This window comes from Diplotaxodon limnothrissa, linkage group LG2 (assembly GCF_057381915.1).
Source record: "Diplotaxodon limnothrissa isolate DT_005_m linkage group LG2, D_limnothrissa_male_GT1.1, whole genome shotgun sequence".
In the NCBI taxonomy this organism is placed as follows: domain Eukaryota; kingdom Metazoa; phylum Chordata; class Actinopteri; order Cichliformes; family Cichlidae; genus Diplotaxodon; species Diplotaxodon limnothrissa.
In genome coordinates this window covers 35,080,550-35,107,817 of record NC_140597.1, presented here as the reverse complement: position 1 = coordinate 35,107,817, position 27,268 = coordinate 35,080,550, and the positions used below count along the sequence as shown (strand labels likewise).

Here is a 27,268-nt window from a genome sequence, read left to right as displayed (position 1 = left end):
AGTCTGGCAAGAAAATACCCTCTCACATCACATCCAGCCTGAACACAAGGAAGGATGGATCGATGCTTTCGTTTCATTTTAGCCTAATTCGAACCCTACCTTCCAAATGTTGGAGAACAAATCTGACACTCATCAGATGAAACAGCATTTTCATTTTTCTCATTTCTATCATCAAATTTTGGTGGACCTGTGTGAACTGTTGCCTCTGTTTCCTGTTCTTAGATGACAGGAGCGGCACGCCGTGTGTTCTTGTGCTGCTGTAACCCATCTGCTTTAAGGTTGCGCCTTCAGCGATGCTTTTCTGCATACCTTGGTTGTAACATTTGATTATTTGTGTTACGGTTGGCTTCCTATCAGCTAGAAGCAGTCTGGCTGTTCTCCTCTGACCTCTGGCAGCAGCAAGGTATTTTCTCCTGCTGCTCACACGCGTCTTATTTCCTGTTTGTTTTCCTTGCCTGTTTGTCTTGTTTCTATTTGTGTGTGCCAGACATGGATTGTTATCTCCTGTTCTCCCAATCAGCGTGCAGATTGGTGGTTCATTTACTCATTAACCTGTACTTCAGGCCAACTCCACCACAGAGCTATTGTGGTAATTACATCAGGCCTTCATCTTCAGTTTAGCTTTTGTTCCCCGTGTTTGTTTACCAACTTCTCACCATTCAGCTTGGGCCAGCTTTCATTCTACAGCTACAGCCACCCTCACCTGCCCATCTGCTCTAACTGCCATGGTCACCATATTCATTCATCCTCTGCCAGCACAGCTCTCCCATGATTTTGCTCCACCTCATCCTCCTCACTTCTGCAACTTGTGTACCCCAATAAAGACTTGTTGAGTTAGTATATCAGAGGGTCTCGCTTCTTTGCTTCAGATTACAGTTGATCTTAATACTGCTATTGCATCAGTTTGTGAAATACAAAAACCAATGATTCTAGCTTGTGATGCTTTATGATAAACCTTGGTGTCATGCTTCACCAAAGAGTGATTTCTCATCTCAGCTTCTGATATGGTTTCATTTATAAGAAACCCAGGGGGCCAGAAAGGTGAGATTTAACCCTAATATTTCAAGAAAAGCAAAAAAAAGAAAAGAAAAAAGCTTAGAAGGAGGTAATACTTTTTTGTTTCTTCTCCCATGATGACAGGTCTACTCAGTTTTATTGTTTGACACTCGAGGGGGTGCCTACTCAGTTATGACCAAGCGTGTACGAACAGGTGAAAATGAGCTCCCACCTCCAGCAGCTACAGCCAGTAAGGAGTGAACATTAAAATGCTACTTTAACTTTAGTATTAACAATCCTGCACACTATATCACACACAGGAGCCATTTTCCTGCATAATTTCCACTTTTAATATTTTAGGACAGTGCAGCTATTAATTCTATTTACTTAAGTAGAGCATTCTTGCATTTTTAGATGTGAAGATGTCTTCATCCGCAATCGTTGTTTGTGCATTAATAAGTGTAAGTGGAACCAGGATGTAGCCCGGATCTGTTTGTGCCTTAGTTCATCTAGACTAATCTACTGTACAAAACCTGAAAGCACTGACGTAATAACGTTCTGAGTGAGAGCCACACCGGGTGAAATTTGTGACCTTGGCAATGCTGGAAGCGCCCCTCACAGCTTGATGTTAGAGAGTATGTGTGAGTGTGAGAGAGAGACAGTAAGAGCTTAAGCAGAAAAGCAGCAGAGGAGATAAGGAAGATTAACAGTAGCCGGGGTGACATTTTAAAACCGATGAGCAGAGATAAAGCACTAGTTTTGGAAATAAAGTGCTGCACTCTGGGAAGTGGCCCACTGTGAGCTGATCGTCCTCGAGAATCCCTAGAGCAAGAATTTCAACAGAAGACCGAGCCCCCACACCAACCCCCAAACACCCACTCACACATTCAAATACAGACCTCTTTTTCCAGCTCGATCACCCTCTCACTGAGATGCCTCTCTGCCTCCCCCATGAAATGATCGCGGGTCGTGGAAAGGTCACAACCTTTGGCAGCCTCGGGGCTTTGATCCAAAGGTGACATGTCTTGCTTGTCTGTCGATTCTGAATTTGAATTAGGCGCACTCTTCACTTGTGCACTTTCCCTCCTCGTCTCTAACTGCAGAGATTCACTTTTCTTTAGGAGTTGGGAGAGAGACTCTATTCTCTCCTGTGACTGGTGGAGAGAATCTTTTGCCAACTGCCGCTCGGCTTCGGATCGCTGTAGTTTCTGGCTCAGGTGTGCCACTTCAGTGGCCAGTTTCTCAGAACGAGCCTGCTCACGGGTTAGATCCTGATAAGAGAGAGAAAGAAATAGTGAGAAAGTATAACGATTAAAATCTCTGGAACTTGCTGTAAACACCACAAAAAAAACTAATCTAAACAGCCTGTATTTGTATAGCGCTTTACACTACATTCAGTCATCCACCCATTCACACACAGGTGATGGCAAGCTACATTGTAGCCACAGCTGCCCTGGGGCGCACTGACAGAGGCGAGGCTGCCGGACACTGGCACCACCCTCTGACCACCACCAGTAGGCAACGGGTGAAGTGTCTTGTCCAAGGACACACCGACCCAGACTGTCAGAGCCGGGGCTCGAACCGGCAACCTTCCGATTACAAGACGATTTGCCAACTCTTGAGTCACGATCGCCCCGAAAACTACATACATGTTTCCCCACAAAGGTTTGTTTGACTCAGCAGTCCTTATGCACCCATGTATGTTCTCCTTAGCACACTCGTCCCCTTCGAGGGACAACCCAGTTCAAATCAATACAAAGTTGTTGATCGCAATGTAGTGATAAAACATTTCAGTCTTCATGGGATAAAGATGTCACCATCCATAGGACAACTGAGGTCAGAGTGGTTTGATATATATGGAAATAATGGCTTCGCGGTCTGTACACTGCAACCTAGCTCAACACCAACAGCACATTTTAGTGTTTGACAGTGCTCACAAGCATTATTATTAAAACACCAAATGAGGGATTATGTTGTGAACGTGTGGTGTTTCATCCCTCCAGACTTTAGTCTCTTGGGAAATCAATGCCAGAGAATATTAAAGCTGTTCTGTTCAATATGTGGTAATCCAACACCTTCCTAGGAAACTTTATGTTGGTTTTTCCTTTCATTTATCACCCATTTACACTACGTTCTTAGTCTGTGTGAGAACCAGTCCTCATGTGAGTAGTTTGATACTAGTTGTGGTCCTAGAGTGGTTCAATCTAATAACATTATATCATAATTAGTATAAGTTAGTAATTAGATAGCAAATTAGTAGGCAAATAACTAATATAAACAACAAGAACACACCACTAGAACATTGCCTAACAAGTGCTGAATCTTTGTTTTCTTAGAATGGATGGATAGATGGATAAAAATCTATCTATCTATCTATCTATCTATCTATCTATCTATCTATTTATCTAATAGATTTCAATTGTAAATTCATGTAAATGGGGAATCCTCTTCCCATCCTAAAGCTCATTATGGAGTTCCACAGGGATCCGCACTAGGACCAATTCTGTTTACATTATACAAGAATTATATATGACTTATTTTGAATTCACACCAGCTACTCTAACATAGAATAAAAGAATAAACAATATGGATCTAGAAATGAGTATAGTAATTCAGCTTAAAACATAATTGTTTATTTACTTACTGTATAAGATTTTGAGTTTTTCAGAATGTATTTATTTTTATAGCTTTTTCTAATGTTAGCAGAAAGCAGTCGACATCATTTTCTTCATTCTGTTGTGGCCACACAGTATATAAAATCCACACTCAAATGCAACTAAACAAACACTTTAAGTATGCATACTTCACTTTATGTTGTAGTAAATAAAGTGTTACTGTTTTCCTTTTTCCAGTTTTGAGCACCATTTCTATTTTCATTATGCTCTGTGCTGAGGGACCACAGTGTCCATCAACAGATAAAAAAAAATACAATTTGAATCTTCTGCATTTCTCATTATTTTTCCGGTGTGAACACACTGAATTCATTTCAGTAATAATAGTAATTTCCACTGCTGAGCTGCCTGTGAATTTTCCACCACATCCCTGCAGCAGTGCTTACCGTTAGGAACTAAAGTACCACGTCACACATACACACCTGGGACAGTGCGCTAATCTTGGCCTGTGCTTCTGCATACTGCTCCTGCAGCTGCTGTTTACCCTCTTCCATGCTGCTTAATCGAAAGCTGAGCTCTTTCTCCAGGTCCTGCAGCTGAGCGCAGAGCTCCTTGGACTCAGACAGCTGCTGACACACACGTCTACACGCACACCACAAACACATTTTAGACACTGGTTGCATAAGACAGAGTTGACATTAAAGATAAATGTACTGTTCAGCACAGTGCTTTCTCTGGTGCCTTATAAAGTTAACTGCATGATCAAGGTTAACTCCATGTCCTTAGGAGTGTGTGTACCTGTGTTCAGCATCCAGAGCACAGGCTCTCTGGTTGCTGTGCTCCAGGGCCAGGGTTGTGCTCTCCAGCTGCTGCCTCAGTCTCCCCGCTTCCCTCTCTCTCTGTCTGCCCTCCTTCCGTTGGCCATCCAGCTCTGACTGACACACCTCTTTCTCTTGCTCTAACCGTGAAGCCTCCAGCAGCGCCTGATCTCGTGCCCTGGCCAAAGATTCAGCCTCGAGGGTAGCCTCGCGGAGCTCTGCCTCCAGCTCCTCCTCGCGACGGCGTGAGGTCTCCAAACTGCGGCCCTGACGCTCCAACTCTGCTCTGAGAGTCTGAGTAGTGAGCTCTAACTGGTCACTCTGGCAAAAGAGAAAACACAAAGGATGATTTCGGTTCTTAACGCCCACTTTAAATAAGTCCCCCATAATCACAGAGGAAAGTGCAACAGACAACACGAAAGCATGTGGCCAATAAAACAGGCAATAAACATAAAATTAACTTTATCAGAGTACAAAAATTAAACCACTGGCACAGTTTTGCATTTGGGTTGTTGATTCTACTACTTTTGTAGTTTTCATCCCTCGTGTTTTTTAGTGTTTTCCTCTTCACTTCTTTGTTTCTCTCTTTTTGTTTCTTGTTATTTTATAGTAACTTCCTGTTTAATTTTGGCAGTTGCTTTAGTCTAAGAGTCAGCTGTTATCTGTATGTTCCTTCCCTGCCCTATTTAGTTTCCCCTGTGTTATTATAGTGAGTTGGTTTTCTGTGTATTTATAGTACCGTCTCTAGTTATTTGTCATGATGTCTGTTTTCCTTTCGGCATTGTTTGTTTTGGGCCAGGCCCCAGTGCACCTCACAAGTCCTCAAGTCAACCCGGGCTGGACCTTGTTTAAGTTTTGTGCCTTTTAATTGCACCTTGGGCACTTTATCTGCTCATACTCTGAGATCTTTGGTACCTGGTGGATTTCTGTAGCTCCCACAGCTTTCATTAGTCCCGCCTCCTGCTGTGTGCCCTGCTTTTAGGTCCTTGCATTTGATTGGATCAAAACAGCAATAATATATTTTAAAAATACAGCTCAAAAATAAGTAATTCAAAAGTTTTCAGACTATTAAAAACATTAAACATTAATTTACCCTGAAACCAAACTGCAGATTGAACTCTATATAAATAACAGGAACTGTTTGCTTATCTGTTAGATATTTCTACTGTATAAGCAATACTGTGGTCTATAATTATTTTCCTGAATGTTAAAATGCTCACCTTTAAATCCTGTTAGGGAAATTCACCTAATTTATTAAATCCTGTACTTTAGTGAAGAGGATGTATAAAGAGGGACGAAATAGAAATTACAAGGATGTCAAGAGTACTTTAAAGCACTTGAGTAAATGTACATTTTTTTGCCGCCTACGAGAATAACCATACTTCACATTACTGCACCCCTCCACATCATCAAACGTGGATGTAAACAATGCAATTCAGAAACACTTTCAAAGCCCTATAGAAAAAACATATTGAGTAGATTTTTGTTATTTCCAAGACACAAAACAGCGTCCTCCAGATTGTGGACTAAATCTAATTACTTAGCAGAAAATCTGATCAATTTTTCCAGGATATATGAGGGTTTTTAAAAAAATAAATAAAAATGCTTTAAAACAAACCAGTTCAGTAAACGTACACAACGACAGGGAAGCAAAAGGGAGAACGAGGATGAGACGTGAGTTCCTATTTTGTTTTTACTTACACCTACAGCTGAAAGAAGTACACTTCATGATTCATTTAACATGCACTGTTTTATTCTCATGAATTCTGGCTCTCTGCTTCTCCTGCTGGTGGTCGGAATGTGAAGTCTACCTCGAATGTAGCTAGAATCCATTCTGTGTCATGGGCTAAAACATCAAATATTGAAATGAACAAATTTTTAGTTGCTGCTGACGTCTGGCTGGCTTACAACTTAAGTTATTTTATTCATAAACCAAGTGACAGCAGAGTACTTTCTCAGCTCTAACATTATGAGAGTGTGCTGTTAGATTTAGTGTTTAGAAATCAAAGGAATGAGGCACTGTTTTTTAAAGATGCATCTCTGGTTTGATGCGATGTCGTGAGAAGTGTGGCAGATCGGTAGGAAAAGCCCATCCAGAGTTGCACTACTTTTTCATGCAAGCAACTAAATGTACACAAAACAGGTTTTTGGGATGCGTCATAGCGGAAAACACTTGTTCTAACGTGCTGTTTCTTTACAATAGGTTGTCAATTATATGTTGTGTACAGTTAAAGAACATCCAGTCTTGGTTAAGAAAATTGTAGTTTATTAGCCAGAAGTAATTTTAGTAGACATTTAGGCCAAACAGCCACAAAAAAGACTGATGTTTTCACTTTCAAAAAACTGGGAGGGTGTCACCAAAGAACATTACCCCATCAGATGGAGGGTTATATACAGCGTTTTCTGAGTGGGAGGTATTTATGAATCCCTTTTAAGGTATTTCTTTAATGCTGACTTAGCAGTGCTCTTTTCCTTAGTTTGCAGTTTTTCTTATGTGTTGAAATTTTTACTGCAAATTGCACATTAAATTGCACCGTATTCACAAAGACTTCAATGACCCAAAGTGGGCTGTCTGAAGAAGGTGGCTCTCAGTTGGGTTTCTGCTTGAATTTCCATCTGCAGAAATTCACTGAATAAGCCAAACCAAAACATTCACCTGCTTCCCTCCTCAGTATTCACATTTTTGTCAATATGTGAATACTGCAGTTCAAATCTGATTTGCTCGCTCAATATAAGGTGGATAAAAATGTTAACATGCATCTCCGACAGCTTAATAAAACTGTTCCACTTCATGTTGAAGCCTCAGTCGTGCAGTAAGGGAATTTGCTTGCTGAAATACTGAAATTTATTGGTTAAGTGGAATCCAGATGGGATGTTTTTATTTAAGCAGACCACAGAGGTTGACTTTAAGAAAATTTTGAACTCTTCTGTTTTTTATCTGCCCTTCTTCTTCTATTTCCCTCTTAAGTCCAGTGTCATCTGCCATGTTCATGGGCATATTTGGCGTCTTTATATTGTGTGTGCAAGTCTGTGGCTGTGTACTCTCCAACCTTGCGTTGGGCGGAGCGCAAGGCGTCCAAGGAGCTGCGCAGCGTGTCTCTTTCTCTCTCGAGTGTAGCCCGCTCTCCCTCCAGAGTGGCGATGATTGTGGTCTGCATCCTGTGAAGCTCTGCTTGGCTTCGTAAGCGACACAACTCCTCCTCCATAACTAGACCCTCAGACTGAAGAACCTGAGAGAAAAGCAGTTAGAAACATCTGAAATCTCGATGTATAGCATGTGCATTTACTATTACTACAAAACATTCTTATATTTTTCCAGTAATTGAATGAGTCTTGTATATATATGATTTCTAGGAAAGAACTACAAACCTACAGCTTTAAAGGAAGTGTTGAGTAAATACATTTCCTAATAATTCCAGTTAACTGGCAAACAACACAAAGGGTCTGTTGTTGGTGCACTGCAGGTTTGATGAGTGTGCAAAAGCACAAACAATCCCAGATACTCTTGCAGCTTTGCGAGGCTTTACTCTGGCACACTGCTGCCCTGAGCGAAATGCAAAAATGCTCACAAAAGCAACCTGGTGAGCTTCAAGTTCCACCATGTTTGCAAATATTTTCCATCATGCATTTAATGTAAAGTACAGCTAAGTACAAAAATCACCTTTTTGTATGATAATCATGACAGTGTAGATCAGAAACTTACCAAAGAAATTAAAAATTTTCATCTGGCTGAACAAATTTTTATGACAATCAATATAAAAGCTGTTTTTGTAATAGATATTTTAGTTTGGAGTGAAGAGCCACGCCACTGTTATTGCTGAAAACAATTCTGATGTGTGAACTTTTTGAATCTTTGTTTCTGTTATTTACTGAGTTACTTTAATTGTAATGTATATAATCAGAGACAATATTATGAAAAAAAACTGAAAAACCAGAAAACTTGATACCAATTTTGTAGTAGGATGACTCCATGCAGCTCATACTTATAACCAAAAATAACCCAATAACTTAAGAGCAGTGTTGGTCAAGTTACTTGAAAAAAGTAATCAGTAACTAATTACCTATTACTTCCCCCAAAAAACAATCCCGTTACTTTACTGATTACTTATTTTCAAAAGTAATTAATTACTTAGTTACTTAGTTACTTAGTTACTTTTTAAAAACACGATTTACAACCTGAATAGGTGATAAAGCGATAGATCTTTCAGCCCAATTCTACTTTTTCTACATAATCCATCATACAAAATGTAATCAAATGGAAAAGTCTCTTTTTAAAACTTGTTTTATTAGTTTTAATCTTTTAACTTTATGCATCAAGCAAAAATTTAATTATATGCAACATTCTCTGACTGGAAGAAATTTGATTAAACATTTAAACCTATTTTCTGCACATTCCAGCAGATAAAATAATTTTTTTGTGTGTGTGTTTACACTCACTCTTTCAAACAGATGCAAGTAAAACACAGCAGAAAATAAATGAAATCAAAGACTAGCGGTCCTTTTGCTCTATTTTCACCTGTAAAGCAGAAGTGGCGTAGGCGCAGGTGTGCCCTGGTGCAGGTGTGCTGCAGCGGTCAGTTGAAGAATCCGCGAGTTTCTCTGTGAGTTTCCCATTACGTCGTAGCTACTCGGTGCTTGCTCGGAAGTTTAGGGATTTTTTTCGCTGTAAAAATAAGTTTTCTTCCCACGCACAACGGACACTAATGTTTTTGTCACTTTTTATGGAATCAAACTCAAAATAAGGTCAGTACTTCCACGCTTTAAACGCTGCACGCTCATACTCTCTCCCACAATCGATATATGATCCATTGTTTATCTGCACACAGCTGTTGTCACGAATGTCGCACTCGCTTACGTCACTGTCATGAAACATTCTCGCAAAAAAATCACGGTTTTAGTAACGCAGTAACGTAGCGTTCCTACGGGAAAGTAATGGTAATCTAATTACCGTTTTTGCAATAGTAATCCCTTACTTTACTCGTTACCTGAAAAAAGTAATCAGATTACAGTAACGCGTTCTCTGCTTAAGAGTGAGCTTTAAAAATCGCCTTCACAGTCATTGGTTTGTGCCACTTTCAGCGCTCCGCTGCAGTCTGGATTGTTATGTTTTGACCACTTGCAGTGAGACATCTGCAACTTCACCAAGAGCATCAAACTGACTCAGCGTTGCATGACGAGGATCTTCACTGGCGATAAGAAACTGGTCTCCGGCTACAACCCAGAGACCAAAGAGCACGGTTCAGTGGAAAAGTTCATTTTATTTAACATTTACAGTGCTGCGCTCCATACAGTTGTCCATCATCAAGGTCAGACTGTTAGTGCAGAGTTGCACTGTAACTGTAAGCGTGAACTTTCCCTGACTGTGACACGTTTAAAAGTGACGTCTTTCACAGTACATTGAAAACCCAGACTTTTTTTCTATATTTACCATTGTTTGTGCCCAATACATTTGTCACTTACGACTCTCCCTTAGAAAATGTGTTCTCTTTCTCAAGATGAAAGCTAAGATCCATCATGAGTCACAGATGTATTACTGCAAGTGGTCAGAGAGGGATTTCCAAGGAGCGATCTAAACATGTGCTTAGCCCTGAAAGCAGTTTATAGCTGCACAAGGAGTCGATCATTAAGTGGCTGGCAGTCAATTTTAAATCAGTTTCAGCTTTTGCTTTTTATGGGTGTTGTAGCGGGAACATTTGATGGCGCTTTGCACACAAGAAACACATTATAAACACAATTATACAATAATATAACGCCCACGTTTTCACTTGTTTCACCGACCATTAATATCTACTTTCTACAGTCTCCAACTTAACCACTACAGCCAGCCATACCTCTATCTGCCTGCGGGCCTCCACCAAACTTTCTCCGGCTTTCTTCAGACGCTGCAGCTCAGCCTCGACGAGTACCAGCCGCTGCTCAGCCTCCCAGGTTTTCTTGCTCTGCTCTCCCAGTTTAGAGCGCAAGTCCTGGGCCACGTTAATCTGTCTTTCGGCCTCCTCCTGGGCCTCCTGGAGTCGTTTTGTCAGAAGCTCCATATCAGGACTAGTCAGGGAACATACGGCCAGGTGTGTAGCTATAGTCTCTACTTTATCCTCAACTGATTGTTTCTGTATCTCTGAACTTATTGGTAATTCAGTCTTTTCTTTCTTCGGCTCACTTTCTTTTTCCTGTTTCTCCCTTTCTTTCTGCCCTCCCTCAGCCTCTCCTCTTCTATTGGTCTGGATCACCTCATTGCATGGTTCATCTTTTCCCATCTGAACATGAAGAATCTCTTCACCAACTCCTGCTTCACGGTGAGTCCCGATGACTTCTCCTCTTTTCTCCTTCTCCTCCATCATTTTAACCCTTCCTTCCCCCTCTCCCCTGCAGGATTCAGATCCCTGGATTCCTCTCACCACCTTGTTTCCCTCCCCCTCCTCTTCCACTCTGTCTGGCATCTTCATTCCTTCCTCCTTCCTCTTGTCTTCTAGGTGTTGAAGTTTGGTCACAAGCTTTTCCAGACGCTGTTTCAAAGTGGCATTTTCATTCTTCAAGTTTTGAAACTGAAAAGCATAATTGGAGAGAAATTTAAAGACATTTCAAAGCTTTGAAATATCCCTTTTTTGTCACTGTTTCCTTTCATGTGCTGACAGTGATTGAACTTGAATGCATGGTGGGTAAGAAAACTGAAATCACCCCCTTTTCCTCAGAATACATCCAGTTTCGATACAAAAGAAAAGACAATGAAGTAGGGAAAAACGAGAGAAGGACAGACAGGGAAATTACTGATCGATTTAAATTATCTTTGGTTATAACAACACAATATAAAAGCACTCCTCCACACAAATAACTACAGAAAACTCAGTATGCCTGAGATCCGTCACACAGCACCATTCGCAAATTCTAGTATAATGTTGTGAACTGAGTAACATTTAATTACCATATTTCATCTGAGGAAATGCAAAGCACAGCCTTCAAGTGTCTTTTACGTGTCATACTCAGATTGGTTGTTTTAATCGTAACACATTTACTATTTATTACTTAAAATATTAGTTTTTTTAAAAGTGTTAAAATAATGTCAAATCACACTGTCCACAATAATACAATAATACATTATAAAAAAGTTTTATCTTGTGACATCAGTGACAAATCAAGGCCATATGTTTATGGGACACACACAACACAAACCCAGAGAAGCCTGTGAACAATAAAAACCAATTCAAATTCAATTCTGTTTGATTTATGTGGTGCCAAATCACAGCAACAGTTGCCTCAAATTGCCCTATATTGTAAAGTAAAGAACTTACAATAATACAAAAAGAGAAAACCCCCAAAATTATATGACCCCCTATGAGCAGCGGCAGTGGGAAGGAAAAACTCCCTTTTAACAGGAAGAACCCTCCAGCACAACCAGGCTCAGGGAGGGACGGCCTTATGGCGCGACCGACTGGTAGGTGAGGGGAGGAAGACATGACAAAGACATGCTGTGGAAGAGAGCCAGAGATTAATAATAACTAATAAGGAGTGTGTCAGCCTCCGGTGATCATTTAATCAGAATTGAATCTTCACGCTACAAATTTGTTTCACTCTTTGTTGAAGAGGCTGAGTTACTTTAGTTACTGTTAAACACTCATAATAACACTACCTTCACTTGTATTTTTATTTTTTATTTTTTATTTTTTATTCCTATTTATTCTATTTATCCCCTTTGTATATTTTATTTATATTTGTCTCTGTATTTATATATGTGTGTGTGTGTGTGTGTATATATATATATATATATAACAGTTCTGTAACTGTAACTTCGGTCGTTGCTGTGCTTTTTTTGGAAGTCGAATTTCCCAGAGGAACCCACCCGAGGGATTAATAAAGTTCTATCTTATCTTATCTCTTATCTTATCTTACCTAGGCAACCTTTGTGTTTACATTTGACTTGTGCTGTTGCACTGTATATAATACTGTGTCACTACAGTTGCACTATAGTGCTGCTGCTGCTGGTACCTTGTTGTGACAACAATTTCACACATTAACTTAAGTCTGGTACCGCTGTCATCGGTGACAGTGCTTCACCGGAAAAGAAGGACAGAAAATACCCTTCATTTTGTTTGCACTGATAAATGTTGCCACCTACAAGTTATAATCACCGCTAAATGGTTGTTCAGTATATATAATTTTTTTTTAATAAATATCATTATCCCTTTTTATCATTATCCCTAAATATTGTATTATTATTCTAAGGATATAGCGTCTTCCCCCAGATTTCATTTGGTGGGAAACCCCAAAGCTATGCGGACACAGTTAAATGCAGTATTAACTGCAGTTAATTATGTTTCCCTTTGTTTAAGCTAACATTCATTCCTGCGTTTCTGTCATATTGGGCAGCAAACAATAACAACACAACATTTCACCACACTTTACTACTTAAATAACTAACAGTTAATGAGAACTATAGAACAATATTTCTATACTTTTAGCTCTCTTATGGTGTCCACCAGCTCCACCTGTCAGTCATCTGGTGTTGGGAGGCTAACATACACAGTATTTTTAAATCTTTTTCACTTGTTCCTGCTGCTGGTAGAGGCAGATGTAAGCTATGAGGCTGACAGCCAAAACAGTCAATTCTCAGGCTGGAGGATGGAAACAACGAGTAGAAATTTAAAAGAAAAAAAAAAAACACTGAAGGAGGGTTGTAGAGTCTGCGAGCAATCCATTTCAAACACAAGTGAGCCATTATTTTTGTAAAAATGTCGAATACTGCAGCTAATTTTCTGCTGATGATAAATAAATAAAAACAAATTGATTCAGCACCAGAATTCTGCTCCACTACAACACAACGCTGCTCACACATGCTATGAATTTATTATATATGGCTACATAATACATGTGGCAGAGAAGGGTTTTTACATTGGCTAAAAAAGCAATATTACTTATAATAATAATAATAATAATAATAATAATAATAATAATGGATACTTTATTGATCCCCATGGGGAAATTACTTGTTTTTCTCTCCATTTGACCCATTCACTCAGTGAAGCAGTGGGCAGCCCACTAAGCAGGCGCCCGGGGAGCAGTGTGTAGGGACGGTACCTTGCATTAGCGTCAGAACAATTTACTACCAGTCAACAATGTGACGGTAAAAAAAAGAAAAGATGATTGTTAGAACAGTAACTGTTTGGTAAAGCCTTCAGTTTGCTCTGTGCTCACCTCCCTAAATGTTTCCTGATGTTTCATCTCCAGGCAGGCCAGCTCATCCTTTGCATCTGGAGAATCAGCCTGCAGCGAGGGGAGATGGGTCTTTAATGCCTTCATTTGTTGCATCCTGTTTTTCCAGCTTCATTTACATCTTTAACAACTTAGATATATTCAGAGATGGCAGGCCTGCTGGTATCGTAATTAAACATTCTTAATTAAAAATATTTTTTCCCAACATAATGATCATATCAATAAGAAGACACGCAAGGGAAATGGAAAACTATATATAAAACCTGATTTGCATGTTATCCAGTTGTCATTTCTCTTCTGTCTGTGTGCATTACCGTGACCACTCGAGCAGTTACATTGTTACAACTACAAAGTTAAAGCTGCTGATTAATGTAAATGTCAGCAATTCACACTGCTGCGCAACTCACCATGCAGATGACCTTCTGCAAACTGCAATCATCAATAAAAGGCTTTTCAGTATTTTTTAAATTGTGAGAAAAATCCTAGTAGCAGATTTCCATGAAATATCGGGATTTTAAGGATATATCACCCAGGTTCAAGCTGAGCATCAGAATGGGGAAGAAAGGTAATTTCACTGACTCTGAATGGGGAATGGCTGGTCTGAGTATTTCAGAAATTTTCCCACACAATCATTTCTAGGGTTTAACAAGAATGGTCTGAAAAAGATGAAATACCGAGGTCAGGGGAGATTTGCCAGACTGCTTCAGGGTAATATGAAGGCAACAGTAACTCAAATAAATCCTTGTTACAATCAACATATGCAGAAGAGCATCTCTGACTGCACATTACATTGAACATTGAGTCACACTAGGCTACAAATTGGAAACTGAGGTTACGGTTTGATCATGGGTTCACCAAAATTGGACAACAGAAGATTTGAAAAACTGTGGCAGCAATCAGGTGGTAGCATCAGAATTTGGTGTAAACATCATTTAAGCATGGGTCCTGCCTGCCTTGTATCAGGCTGGAGGCGGCAGAGGTGGGAGATATTTTCTTGGTACACTTTGGGCCCTTTTAGTATTAACTGATCATCATTTAAAAATTCACAGGCTGCCTGACTATTGTTATTGAGTAAGGTGACATTTTTCTCTATTAGTCACAACTTGCGACCTCTGAACTCTGACCTCCTGCTGGGCCTGCAGCTCCTCCAGTCGTCTTCTCAGCTCTGCGTTCTCCTGCTCCGCTCCCAGCAGCCGCAGCGTCGAAGCCTCGCCCACTTCCACGCTCAGGGGCTTCTGATCTGAGGCGCAGAGAGGAGGAAATAAAGAATAAAACAAGAAAAAGAAGAACAGAAGGAGGGAGTGAGGCAGATAGGTGGAGGAAAGAAACAGAGAAAAAGAGAAATGGATATATGAGCTCAGTTACTGTTGATTAATAACCTGTGGGTAAGTATTACGTCAAAATATTTTCTCTTATCAGTTAATTAGCATGTCTTAAATGACAAGGTGCAGAGAGGCGGGTGCTCTGACCAATCACTTCACTCAGCTCCTCGTCGGACTCCAGCTCTGATTGGAGGAAACGCTGCGGAAGTGAAACAACCGGAGCAAGGACGCTGCCCCCGCTGCTGCTGTGCCTCAGGTCAGCCTCGAGGCTCATGTTCATCTCCAGCAGTTCATCAACTCGCTGCCTCTCAGTGTCCCGCTCCTAAGCACATATAGACACACACTCAATGATCACATGAGCAAGAGACTTCAATGGTCCTCCACACAACATGCATGGGGTTCTTTCATGAAATGCAACCTTTCTGTCAATAAAGAAAATATTAGAACAATCTGCAATCTTCAGTTCAATTATAAGCTCATTTGTACGGGATGGACAGAAATGCAAAAACTGCATCATAGTTTCCACCCACCGCTTCCACTTCCATGATTCTCTGACGCAGCACAAGATTGTCCCTCTCCAGCTCACGTAGGGAGGAGCAACGCGCCCGAGCGTCCGCCAGCTGCTCTTCTAGAAGCGTTTTGGTTTCCTGCAGTGCTGCGCACAGTTGCTGCTGCTCCTGCAGGGGGCACCAAACAGAGACAATTGAAACAACACGATGACGTGCTCACTGTTTTCGTTTCATGTATTCTGTCAAGTCTGGGGGTTTTTCTGAAGCAACTTCCTCTAATCTGTCATATCTATCAATGCTTTGCTCCCATTCAGTTCTCTACTGTCACTTAAGTGCACAAAGCAACTTTAAATGGTTTTAGCTGTCAGCTGAATGTATTTTCTATATAATTTCCCCTTATTATACAGTTCACAGTAAAGACACAGACAAGTCCTGCTGAGGGAGTCAGAGAGGCTGACGTACAGCTGAGAAGCAAACTGCAGACATTGCAAGTACTAAAATATGATCTCCAACTGTGATCGTAGCTCAAGAGTTGGCAGTTCATCTTGTAATCGGAAGGTTGCCGGTTCGAACCCCAGCTTGGACAGTTTTGGTCATTGTGTCCTTGGGCAAGACACTTCACCTACCGCCTACTGGTGTTGGCCAGAGGGGCCGATGGCGCGATATGGCATCCTCGCTTCTGTCAGTCTGCCCCAGGGCAGCTGTGGCTACAACTGTAGCTTGCCTCCACCAGTGTGTGAATGTGAGAGTGAATGAATAGTGGTGTTGTACAGCGCTTTGAGGTTCTCGAAAAGCGCTGTATAAATGCAATCCATTATTATTATTTTGGAGCTTGTATCCGGCTACTTTAGTACTTTTAGTACTCAGTCTGATGCTCTCCAATGTTAGAGTTGTAAACTGTTGTAAATTGTGACATTTATATTTTATTATGTTTTTGTTAGGCTGTATTAAGTGAATTTAAACTCAGAGTAGCAGCTTGATAATAACAGGAAACAGCAAGTTATTACAATCTAATTACCAAAGTAGTAGCCTAGTAATTACCTTGTAACAGCGGTGGTTATAACTGATGTATATTATATTGAATTTTATGTAACTGTGTACTAAACAGGCCACATAAGCAAGACCAATTAGTATAGTAATATAATTTTAAAAATATTCATTTTTATATCCTCATACTCACAGTAGTTACTTCATAAAAAAAATAAGGTAATACTTATTAATATCTAAATCCACATTAATAACCTATTAAAGCAAAATTGAAAAATCAGACAACATGGTGATAAAATATATCTTTCAAAATGAAGGAAAATAAAATATAATATAATACTAAGTCACATTTTTAAGATTTGTTTTAGACTTTCTGTGTTTTTAGTGAGACAAGTTAGCAGTTTAACAAGACTATAAAAAGCTACAAGGTGTTAAACCAGAAATAATCACAAGCAAACTGTCAGCAAACCTCTCTAGCTGTCTTGCTGGTCCTTTTTTGGCCAACTCGGTGTAATTTTTAGCAGAATCCACACTTACGCAGATCGCTGCAAACAACTTGTGAGTACGATGTTGTCACTACTGATAAAAAACGCAAATAAAACCCAACATGTAATGAAACTAATTTGACCTTCCAAACTGATTTTTATTTTTATTTCTTTACACGTAAACATTTGGCACCTTTTCCTCCCGATTCTTTACAGCCGCACAACAGTTCATTTTGAATTTCTGGAAACGAGTTCTCGGCACACACACAACATTAGAAAAAAATCACCCTTCCGGCTAACATGAGCAGTCACACTGATATTGAATTTAAACAGGATGACTCAAAAAAGACAGGGAAGGTGACGGTGAGGACACTGCAAAGTGTTTCACAAGGATATGAGCACTTTTTTTTTTTGCCCTGAACAGTTATAGTACCTCGGAATAAATCTCATTTGGGTGTAAAAATTCCAATAACTGTAGCTGCTCTTTGTCAATGAAGCAGCTCCAGGCGGTAAATCCCAATGACATCACACAATATAATCTCATTCTCCGGCTTTGAGCTTTAGAGTTGTTCGTACTCACTCTTGATTGAAACCCTCAGGGCCGTGTGAGGGAATATATGGCTTTTGAGATTAAGTGGTACTTCTTTTAAAAAAATAATAGCTACTCAAAGAGAAAGATTAAAAAAGGGATCTTCTTGATGTGACCTTCGCCAGTAATTTTTATATGACGGCCTTTGTCAAGCTTGTGTGTGTGTATCAAAGCAATGTGAAAATGACTTTGTCTTCCCTGCATAACATTTTTTTTAAACTATGTATTTTGTAGTGGAGATGTAGCTGTGTTGCTTGATTTCTCTATGGTGTGCGATGTGTGCTTGGTGTGTGTGTGTACCTTCAGTTGAGTGCGTGTGAGCTCCAGGCTGCGCAATCTGTGTTTACAGCTTTGAAGCTCAGTCTGGAGCTGCTCGGACCGTGCAGCTCGCTCTCGGGCACAGTCCAGCTCATCCCGCAGTGCACGCATGCCCCTCACATCACCCTGCAGAGAACGGTTCTGCATGCGCGCAGACACACACACACACACACGGAGACACAGATACACAGATACATTCATACACCAGCTGGGATGAGGTCAAAGAAGGTTGTGAACAGATCAGGAATGCAGTAAAGCAAATGTTGACAAAGTCTGATACATGAGGAAGGAAATGTGTGCGTGTATACAATCCTGAAATGTACTCACAAGGATAGAAAAAAATTGAAAAGACCCATATGGAAAAGAGCAAGAGCTTTAACTTGCATGTATTATAGTTTCAAATAACATTTGCATGTCTTCTGCTATTTTTTACAATGAAAGTGGTCGAATTAACTGTGAATCACGTAAGCAATATGCTGTGTGAAATCAATGCAGAAAAGGTCATGTAGAAATAACTGGCTTGCAATAAGTCTCTTGATACTTATATAATTCAAAAGTTGAATAACTGATTTATATTTGGGCATTTTTTACACACAGCACGTAACTTCATTTAAACTACTGGAGAAATTACTCACATACTTATATTTAAGACACCCCTAATGTCCACTGTCATTATTTAAACATCATTCTAAGGTACTATTCAGGAGGACTGGCAAGAGTCAGGCCAGTTACTGGCCAGTTACCCATCTGTAAAACTGTTTCCTTGTAGAAATTATTCCCACACAGACATTAATCATTTAACAGTAAAATCACAGATTTAAATTGTAATTATCTTGAGCATTATCAACAACGCTTATGGCAAGGTGCTGCAGTGCTTAGCACTGTCACCTCACAGCAAGAAGCTTCCTGCTTTAAATTCACCAGCAGGCAGGAGCACTTTCTGTGTGGACTTCATGAGGGTTCTCTCTGGGTACTCCAGCTTCCTCCCACAGTCCAAACACATGCATGTTAGGTTAACTGAATAAAGAGCGGTATGACTGTGTGGTTAATTGTGGCTTGTAGTCTAAAACGCATTGATTTGTCACTAAGAGGTGAAAAGTAAAAATCCAACAACTCAAGTAATATTTTTTAAATGAACGTTGACTTTAAAAATTATATCATAGATGAGTCCTTACAGTGCACTTCTATATGTAAGACATATTTGCATAAGTAAATGATAATGACAAATGAAGAATGACAGTGATGTATGGAGTACACTTAGCACTGTGACAATGGAAAATGAAACTAAATGACTCGTCAGTGAGGGAACATTAAGACTGTATATGTATGATCATACCTGTAGTTTTGTTATGAGTCTAAACTTTCAAGTTCAGCTGAGACAGTAACAGCCACCTCTTTCAGGTCAAAGTGTATTTGAATGGAAAGAGCACAATCTAATTTACGGCAGAAAGATGTTTTTATTCAAGATCCAAAGGGTTTTGGGTGATTCTGCACTATTATGATTAGGCCCAGTGAGCAATAGTCTAGCTGTTGTCAAATTAGTAATGTTGTATGTGTGGTAAAAGAACAAAACAAAACAAAACAAAAAAAGAAAGAGAAGAAGAAGTCTGCATGAGATTTCTGTCTGTGTGCTGACCACTATTCCATGTCTGTACCTCTTTTTGAAGCTTCTGAAGCTGTTCCTCCATGGTCTCAATCTCCTGCTTGTAATCCAGTATCTGATCACCTTTATCTTCCCTAGAAAACATATCAGCACCGCAAATGCAATTACACAGTTTTTCTAAAGGCTTTTTCTTTTCTTTTGACTTGTATCTGTGATAAAGTGGCAGATAGAAATATAATTAGAGAAGAAAACGCTGTAATATTCTGAAACCGTACAGGCGTTTAATAAGCTGTGTGCGCTGGATTATACCTGTGAGCATCTCATCTGATCCCGATTCATTGCTCAGGTTTGCAAATAATTTTCTCTGTCTTGACCTTTGTCACAACTTTTTAAGAATTCTCCTGACTTCTATCATCTCGAGCACACACACAGACTCACAGTTGTTGTTTAAGCCGGCGCAGTTTGGCCTTGCTGTCTGCCAGCTGGAGTAGCAGACCTTGGGATGACTCCTCATTGCGGCCAACCAAGTGCCCCGTCGTGGAATCAGACTGGGCCTCCCGCTCCCGACACAGCTCTGCTATCCTCTGGGAAGAAGAGAGAGAGAAAGATCAATGATGGATGTGGAAAAGGATACAAAGAACAGCTGAAAAGAAAGACGTGGGTTGAGGACTAAAGGCTCAGAAACACATTTCTGAGGATCTGTGAAGGTGAAAACAGTGAGCCGCACATGGCAACTAAATAAGTATGTGCTTCAGTAGATGCTAGCAAAGGTAAGATACTAGTGTTTTGCTGTGTATGCACTCTTTTTTTACAGAGTAAGGAGCTTGGGCTGCTGTGATGTCTTCAGATGTTTTAGACTGTTTGACGCTTTGTGATGTATAATTTAAGTCAGATCAGTGTAGCAGCAGAAAATTCACACAAGGGTTAAATGTAGCAGGTATTTTTGCAAAGGGGGTGTATTTTATAAACATTAATGCAGAATGACCTTTTTATTCCTGTAATTTTGCAAACCAGCACAGCAACAGAACATTTTGATCTTACGCAGTATTCACATAAAGGAGAGCACAGTGGGACAGGGTTTTATTAGGGCCGATTTAAATCTGTGGAATTTATTCGAAACAAAATTTAAGATCTTACGTTGCTTTGATCTCATATTAAGGTTGTAGGAAATGCCTTTTAATCCACTAGAAGCTTAAGACAGATCTCAGTTAAATGTCACTGGATTCAAGGATTGAGAATGTGTTTGAGATCAGAAGGCAGGAACATGAAGTGGAATCAGAGGTGCATTTAGAAAGGACTGTGGGGTCTTTGCTATTTCAAAGAAGCAAAGTTACTACGCTCCTTACACTAGTTTTTTTTTTTTTTTTAAATACTGTAGTCTGTTATCTCCAGCCTAACAGCATGCATTTCATTTTCCAATTCATTGTTACTTAAATCACATTAAAACCTTTGACCACAATGCCATTTCAATCCCACTGTGCACTAATGTTTTATGAATTTTATTAGTTCTATGGGTGGTTCAGCAGAGATTTCACTGATACCACCTTTTGTTGGTTAAAAAGCAGAATTATTACAACTGTAGGAGGTAATCCATAGCTACAAAATGTCTGGGCGGCATCTGGTGTGAAATGTTGATCCAACTTGAAACAATGGAGGAACTGATTCACTTGCTGAAACTGATTTAGTTAATTAACTTTTAATTTCTTCAGGAAAACACATTTTCAATTTCCTTCTTGTCACGTCGGCGTGATTGAAAACATCATAAATGTCCAGTTTTTTCATTTTCATTCATTACAGTTCTCCAGCAAAGAATCAAACAACGGACAATGATGGTAAATTCACTTTAAGGCACAATAACGCTCACACTATGAAGTCCATACTCCCACTGCTTCCATCTGTCTGCACAGTTGAAGAGAGCAAAAGTGATGCAGTAATTTGGTGTTCTTTCCAATCAGCTATTATAGTCGTTATTAATTTCTGTCTTATTTGCTCATTTGCCCACTTGCCTAGATTTAGATGAGCTGCTCAGCACTATCATGTCTGGTGTATGTAGCTACCACCAGCTACCAGTTAGCCTAGAATAGCCCTCAGAAACAGGAAGAACCGATGGCCTGACTCAGCTAAGGGGTTAAAAATTGACCTACTAATGTCCTACTTGTTATCGTGTTTCATTATCAGAATAAAGGTTCTATACAACTCTTCCAAGCTACCTCCCAGTGCACGATCGAATAAATGCTCAACTTTAGGTAACCTTGGTACTAGTTACACCTTTTTAATGTAAACTGCAAACTGCTACCAAACTAGAAATCTTAGAGCTTAATATCTGATCTGTTTTCTGATTTTTGTGACTACTCGTTCCTTGTTCATTGCGTTGTTCTGTCGCGTCTGTCTGGTTATCATGCTCTTGTGAAAGTTTCTTGGTTCCCTTTTTGTTGAAAGAAAAAATTAATCACAATCAGACTTCCTGTTTAAATTAAAAATGACAGTAGGCTTTGTGCTAGAATCATTTCGGGATGTGCTGCTTTGCAAATTCAGGAAGTCACAGATAATTTCACAGGTGCTGGTGGGAAGAATTAGTTATATTTATATTATAACAGGCTGTTTCATTCCCCATGAGTTTCTATTTAGCCTAACAGCTACTGGCTGCTTCTTGAGATTGGTATCAATGCTGTCATTTATCTTTTGGTTAAAAAAAACAGAGTGTCAAGTGTCAAGCTATTTCTTTAAGGCTTTGTGTATTGCATACCTCCAACTGTGTGTCTCTCTGTGCCAGCAGGCTTTGGATCTGTTTGGCCATGGAGCTAAACACCAGCTGCAAGTCTGCACCTTCAGTCTCCACTAGCTCCTCCCACTGAAGTGGCAGCACCACACGAGGATCCTGAGTTACCTGCAACGAGGACCATTTTTTAGGCCTCTATGACAAGATCAATACACATCTGGGACACCTGACACAAAATAGCTCAGGCACTGCGAGCGCTGTGTGAATACCAAGCATTTGTGTACAACGAAAAGGAAAAGAAAAATAAATTCTCACACGTCTATGTGTGAAAGCTGTAGGAAAATGCACTAAAAAAATTCACTAGTGCATGCAAAGCTAGTGATCATGTTGACAGGTTTAAAAATCTCCTCGGGTGTAAGCCATACAGAAGGAAAGCAGGGGGTGCATCCATTCACACAGAAAGAGCACCTCTCACCTCTGTGATTTGTTAGGCTGAAAAACCTGGGGAGAAAAAGGCTGGGAGGCAGCATGCTGTTACTGTAATTCAGTCACGCTGCTGTGCAAAATGTTGTTTTTGTAATTCCAGCAATTATTCATGGGGGGTGTTTTTTAAAAGAGGCAGTTTGGCCTTTCTTCCTTATTGGAGCGGATGGTGGACAGTGACAGGAAAAAAGATGAAGGAGAGACAATGATGTGACAGAGGGGGGGATTGGAGAGGTAGACATGGGAGGTGGAGGATCCAGCTTACAGTGGCAGCAAGGGGCACCCAGAGGTCCTTAAAAGGCTGCCAACAGAATGACAAGTAGCTCATTTTCACAACTCAGTTGAAGCACAAGGAGAAGGTATAACAGTTTCATTCTGTCTGCCTACAGGCCAGACAGTGAAGGGACTCTTTGCTTAATCATGTTTGGGAACAAAAATCCTCCAAGAATTTCTTGTTCTTTTTTAATGAGTGAGGGATTTGGTTTGATTAATTCTGCACTTACTTACCTGCTGAATACAACTGGCAATGCCAGCCTGGGTTTCAATGTCCAGGGACTGGATCTGCTGAATGAAGGTTTCCTTATTCTCGCACTGTAGACACAGGAAGAGATGGAGTCAGGTGTGCATGCTAGATCAAAATACCAAAAACTGTGTTCATAGGTATTCCTGGAATTGGCCATGAGGGACGCTTATTAGAAGACAGCAGGGCAGTCTTTGGGTGGAGGACTCCTGGACGACTGTCCTTAGACTCAGACATTTTGTAAACTTGCACTGTTGAGCGGTCGGGCAAGATTAGCACGCCACTTTAACGTGAAGCCTGAAATTGGCTCTTGTACAAGGTTGCCAGGGTAACACAATACAAGGCTAAGATTGATGCCAGCGGAAACTCTAATGAAACAAACAAAAAAACCAAACAGTATTTGAGCGCAATGATCCTGAGCTGAAATTAGAAAAGGAAATTAATCAAGTTCCTCTGGAATGAGTTTATACAAAATAATGCACAACAATCTGTCTTATTTTATCTTTTCCTAGAAGAATGTTACCTTCAGGCCTTTCTGGTAAAGTTTAAACAACAAATCTGTGTAGTTAGCACCGAAAATATGAGAAAAATTAGTCCAAAGAGTTCAAGGTGTGCAGATATGCACATTACTTTGAACTGATTTTGGAGGAAAGAACATGTAAAGTAAAGTGAAATTTATTGTGTCTGTCCTCCCTCTTTGTTTTTAAGTAACATGCACAATGCTGCTGTGGTCAGCTTTGACCAAAGCATGACGGTCATATGAGCGTGTGATCACCTGCACTGCACTTCCTAGTAAGAGTAGCAGCAGTCGCCTGAGCTCCTCCACGGCTGCCTCTGAGGACACAGAAATAACCGTCATCATCATCATTATCATCATTATCATCATCATCTTCACCCCCCCCAGCACCCTTCTCCTTATCATTATCACCTTAATGTGCTTCACAGATAGCTGAGATATAGACTCGAACATAAAGTATAATTACTTTCTTCCTGCTGAGAGAGATTGGCACTGATAGGATCGTGTTGTTATCTTTATACCTGTTAGGGGGTCCTGGCCCAGAATGGCAACATTTGGGAGAGACATGAGTATCAACTGCTGCAAGTCTTCCTGAAAAGGAAAAGAAATGTAAAGAGTTCAGCACATACACACACACACACACACACACACAAAAACACCTCAAGTAATCACCTGGACCGTCCTGTTCTTCTGCCCTCAGTTAGCCGAGATAAACAAAAGCGCAGGAACTGATTTGTTGTGTAAACAAATAAGAGATCCCTGATAAAACTGCACTGTTTTGTTCTTACACGCTGGTAAGATTTTGTACAATTTTAGTTTAATATATTTCACTGCATCTTGTTCTCTACTTATTCTCAATGTGTAATAGAATCAAAGAAAAACAATATGATGATAGCAGTGAATAAGAAACCTGCAGCTAAACCACTTAATACTACTGGCAACTACTGCTGACCTTTTGGGTATAACATATGGGTAATGTGGGTGATGTGACAGCAATGCAGACGCACTGACATAATCTCAAAGATCACAAGTGACGTCATAAACAACCAGAACAAATTACTTGGAGCGAATCAATCCAAGTATTAGTACTTCCAACAAACCTGACTGGTACATGATCATAGCCATTATTCATTCACTTCAGCTTGTAACAGATATATTAGTATTAGTATTTACTCAGGAAGTCTTAAATGGTAAATGGCCTGTATTTGTAGAGCGCTTTTCTAGTCCCTAAGGACCCCAAAGAACTTTACACAACCAGTCATCCACACACTGGTGATGGCAAGCTACATTGTAGCTACAGCCACCCTGGGGCGCACTGACTATAATAAGTGTATATAAACATTTTTTTGTCAAAACTGACTTTTAACAGATTTAAGGAACCATCTCCTTAGTGGATCTGCTATGACAAAAACAAATAGGTCCAGATCAATCACCGGAAACCGTTTACTGCTGGAAGCAGCTGCTTGTCTACATTTAGCAAACTCTTTATTACACAGACCTGTTCAATTTCTTTCTAAGAAAAAAATCTAATCAGCCAATTACATAGAAGCAATTCAGTATATTTAGAGATGTAGACATGGCCAGAGAGGACCTTCTGAATTTCAAACCGAGCAGCAGAATGGGTTGTTGATGCCGAATGGGCTGATCTGAATATCCACAATCATCCTGCCTTGTATGAACAGTTCAGGCTGGGGGTGCCGTAATAGTGTGGAGAATTTTTTCATGTTCCCTGTAGTCAAATGGCGCCTACAGTCACCAGATCTCAATCCTCAGCTGACAGTCACCAGACCTCAATCAGATCTCAATCAGCTGCACAGCTGACAACTCTGCAGCAACTGTGTGACGCTGTCATGGCAGTATGAACCAAAATCTCTCAAAATGTTTTCAGCACCTTGTTGAATCTATGCCACAAAGAATTAAGGCAGCTATGGAGGTAATAGGGGATCCAACCCAATACTGATAAGGTGTACCTAATGAAGTGACCACTGAATGTAATTTCAAGAGAAATTTCAATAATTTTGAGTTGCTTTAATAACAAGACAGCTTGGTTGATTTTCTTGTTAACAACAATTCTGATCACAGAGTGTTAATAATCAATTTTTAGAAGTGTTTTTTTCCAAAATATTTGTTTAATGTGTGTCCTTATTGTCTAGATTATCTAAGATTAACTACAATTCAACTGATCAAAGCTGGACTCTTGATGCATGTTGTCATATTTGCTCTGCACTTTATTTTATTTATTTATGTATTTTTATTTCTCCACTGCCAAAAAGGGAAAACATTCCTAAAAAAAGAGAACATCTTTTCATTGCTGTCTTGATTATCTCAGCTGAGGGACTGTGCATCTTACAGAAAACCATTTAAAAATTTGAATTCACTAAAGCCATTAAATCTCTGGCTCATCATTTTGGACATTTCCTGCATGGTCCAAAGTATTTTTAATGCTTTTCAAATTCAGGAGATTCAGGACGAGCAGAAGGCCCACCAACACTGTGTTCATCTTGTTTCAGCGAGTCGTAATTTCTGCTTTGAGCTCTTGGACAAATCCCCTGGCAGACTCAAATGACGCTGAATCAAGCTGGACCACAGACGCCTCAGACATTTCCCGTCCAGAAACCTGGCTTCTCTGGCAGCAGAAAGAAATATCTGTCATGTGACCCCACAGCGCCTCCCTCCTCCTACATTGCCATCCAGTGCATCACTAGTGTAGAGGGTAATCATTACTGTTACTTTGCCACTTAATTTAGTTGGTCTTAAACTTAAGAAAAAGAAAAAAAAAGAGGAGAACAACTTCACCGTTAATTAAAAACATTTCTGTCAGAGAGCCACACACTGTTGCTGGCTAGCTCCTTTCCCAACTGCTCAGAAAGCCTGTTCACAACCTCCTCACATCCATCAGCGCAAAATCACAAGAGTACAGATGTAAGTCACAATTACAGCTCTCTCAGCTGCTTACTGTAATTTATAAACTGTATGGGGAGAAAGGCAGGGACTCCCTTTAGCAACTGGCATGTGCAGCAAACCTTATGTTTCTGCTCCTTCAGGGCGTTTAGGATATTAGCCACTGTAGCTCTGAGTTGGTCTTCGTGCAGCTCGTGGCTGATGATGCCAAACAGACTTCTGCAGGAGATTAGCCAGACTGATAATTATATAGAAGCGCCTGGTTGTTGGTGGCACAGTAATGTCTTTGCACGGGCAATTCCCTGCCGGGCAGTACGGCCAAGATACATACTGGGTTGTATTTTCTTGAATGCCTCCTGCACTTTATTTCATACATTATTATTTATAATGCAATACAAAGAAAGAGGTCAAGAATATGAAAAATGTGCAGAGATTTCCAGGGCAGTCACACTCAAAGTTCATTTCTTAAGGAAGTAGATTTTTCCACTAAAGCAAACGCCCAAAAAAAAAAAAGGAATTAGCTATATGGAGCAGTTCTGAAAGTGGGATAAAAGCATTCATCACACTGCTGGCTGCAGTTAAGAAGAGAATTAAGTTCCATCTGTAAGATCTTTTTCAAATCCCGCCTTTTTATTGTATGTTGTTTGGATTGGTGTTGGCTTTAATTTTTGCCACAGACTTCCTT

The 27,268-nt window shown here is 40.1% G+C and overlaps 1 protein-coding gene across 2 annotated transcripts in view; it reads right to left on the bottom strand.

The window, feature by feature from the left end:
• ccdc88b (coiled-coil and HOOK domain protein 88B) overlaps positions 1–27,268 on the bottom strand; it is a 57,831-nt gene that overhangs the window by 24,236 nt on the left and 6,327 nt on the right. For both annotated transcript variants that reach the window (XM_085372201.1, XM_085372207.1), the window contains exons 4-19: positions 24,204–24,273; positions 23,941–23,999; positions 23,153–23,236; positions 22,190–22,330; positions 19,882–20,027; positions 19,496–19,577; positions 17,823–17,981; positions 15,483–15,629; positions 15,100–15,274; positions 14,755–14,870; positions 13,613–13,681; positions 10,258–10,968; positions 7,477–7,656; positions 4,407–4,747; positions 4,091–4,250; positions 1,896–2,267 (exon numbers count right to left, since the gene is read on the bottom strand). In XM_085372201.1, coding sequence (XP_085228327.1) covers positions 1,896–2,267; positions 4,091–4,250; positions 4,407–4,747; positions 7,477–7,656; positions 10,258–10,968; positions 13,613–13,681; positions 14,755–14,870; positions 15,100–15,274; positions 15,483–15,629; positions 17,823–17,981; positions 19,496–19,577; positions 19,882–20,027; positions 22,190–22,330; positions 23,153–23,236; positions 23,941–23,999; positions 24,204–24,273 — 3,012 coding nt within the window. The remainder of the gene's footprint in view (positions 1–1,895; positions 2,268–4,090; positions 4,251–4,406; positions 4,748–7,476; positions 7,657–10,257; positions 10,969–13,612; positions 13,682–14,754; positions 14,871–15,099; positions 15,275–15,482; positions 15,630–17,822; positions 17,982–19,495; positions 19,578–19,881; positions 20,028–22,189; positions 22,331–23,152; positions 23,237–23,940; positions 24,000–24,203; positions 24,274–27,268) is intronic.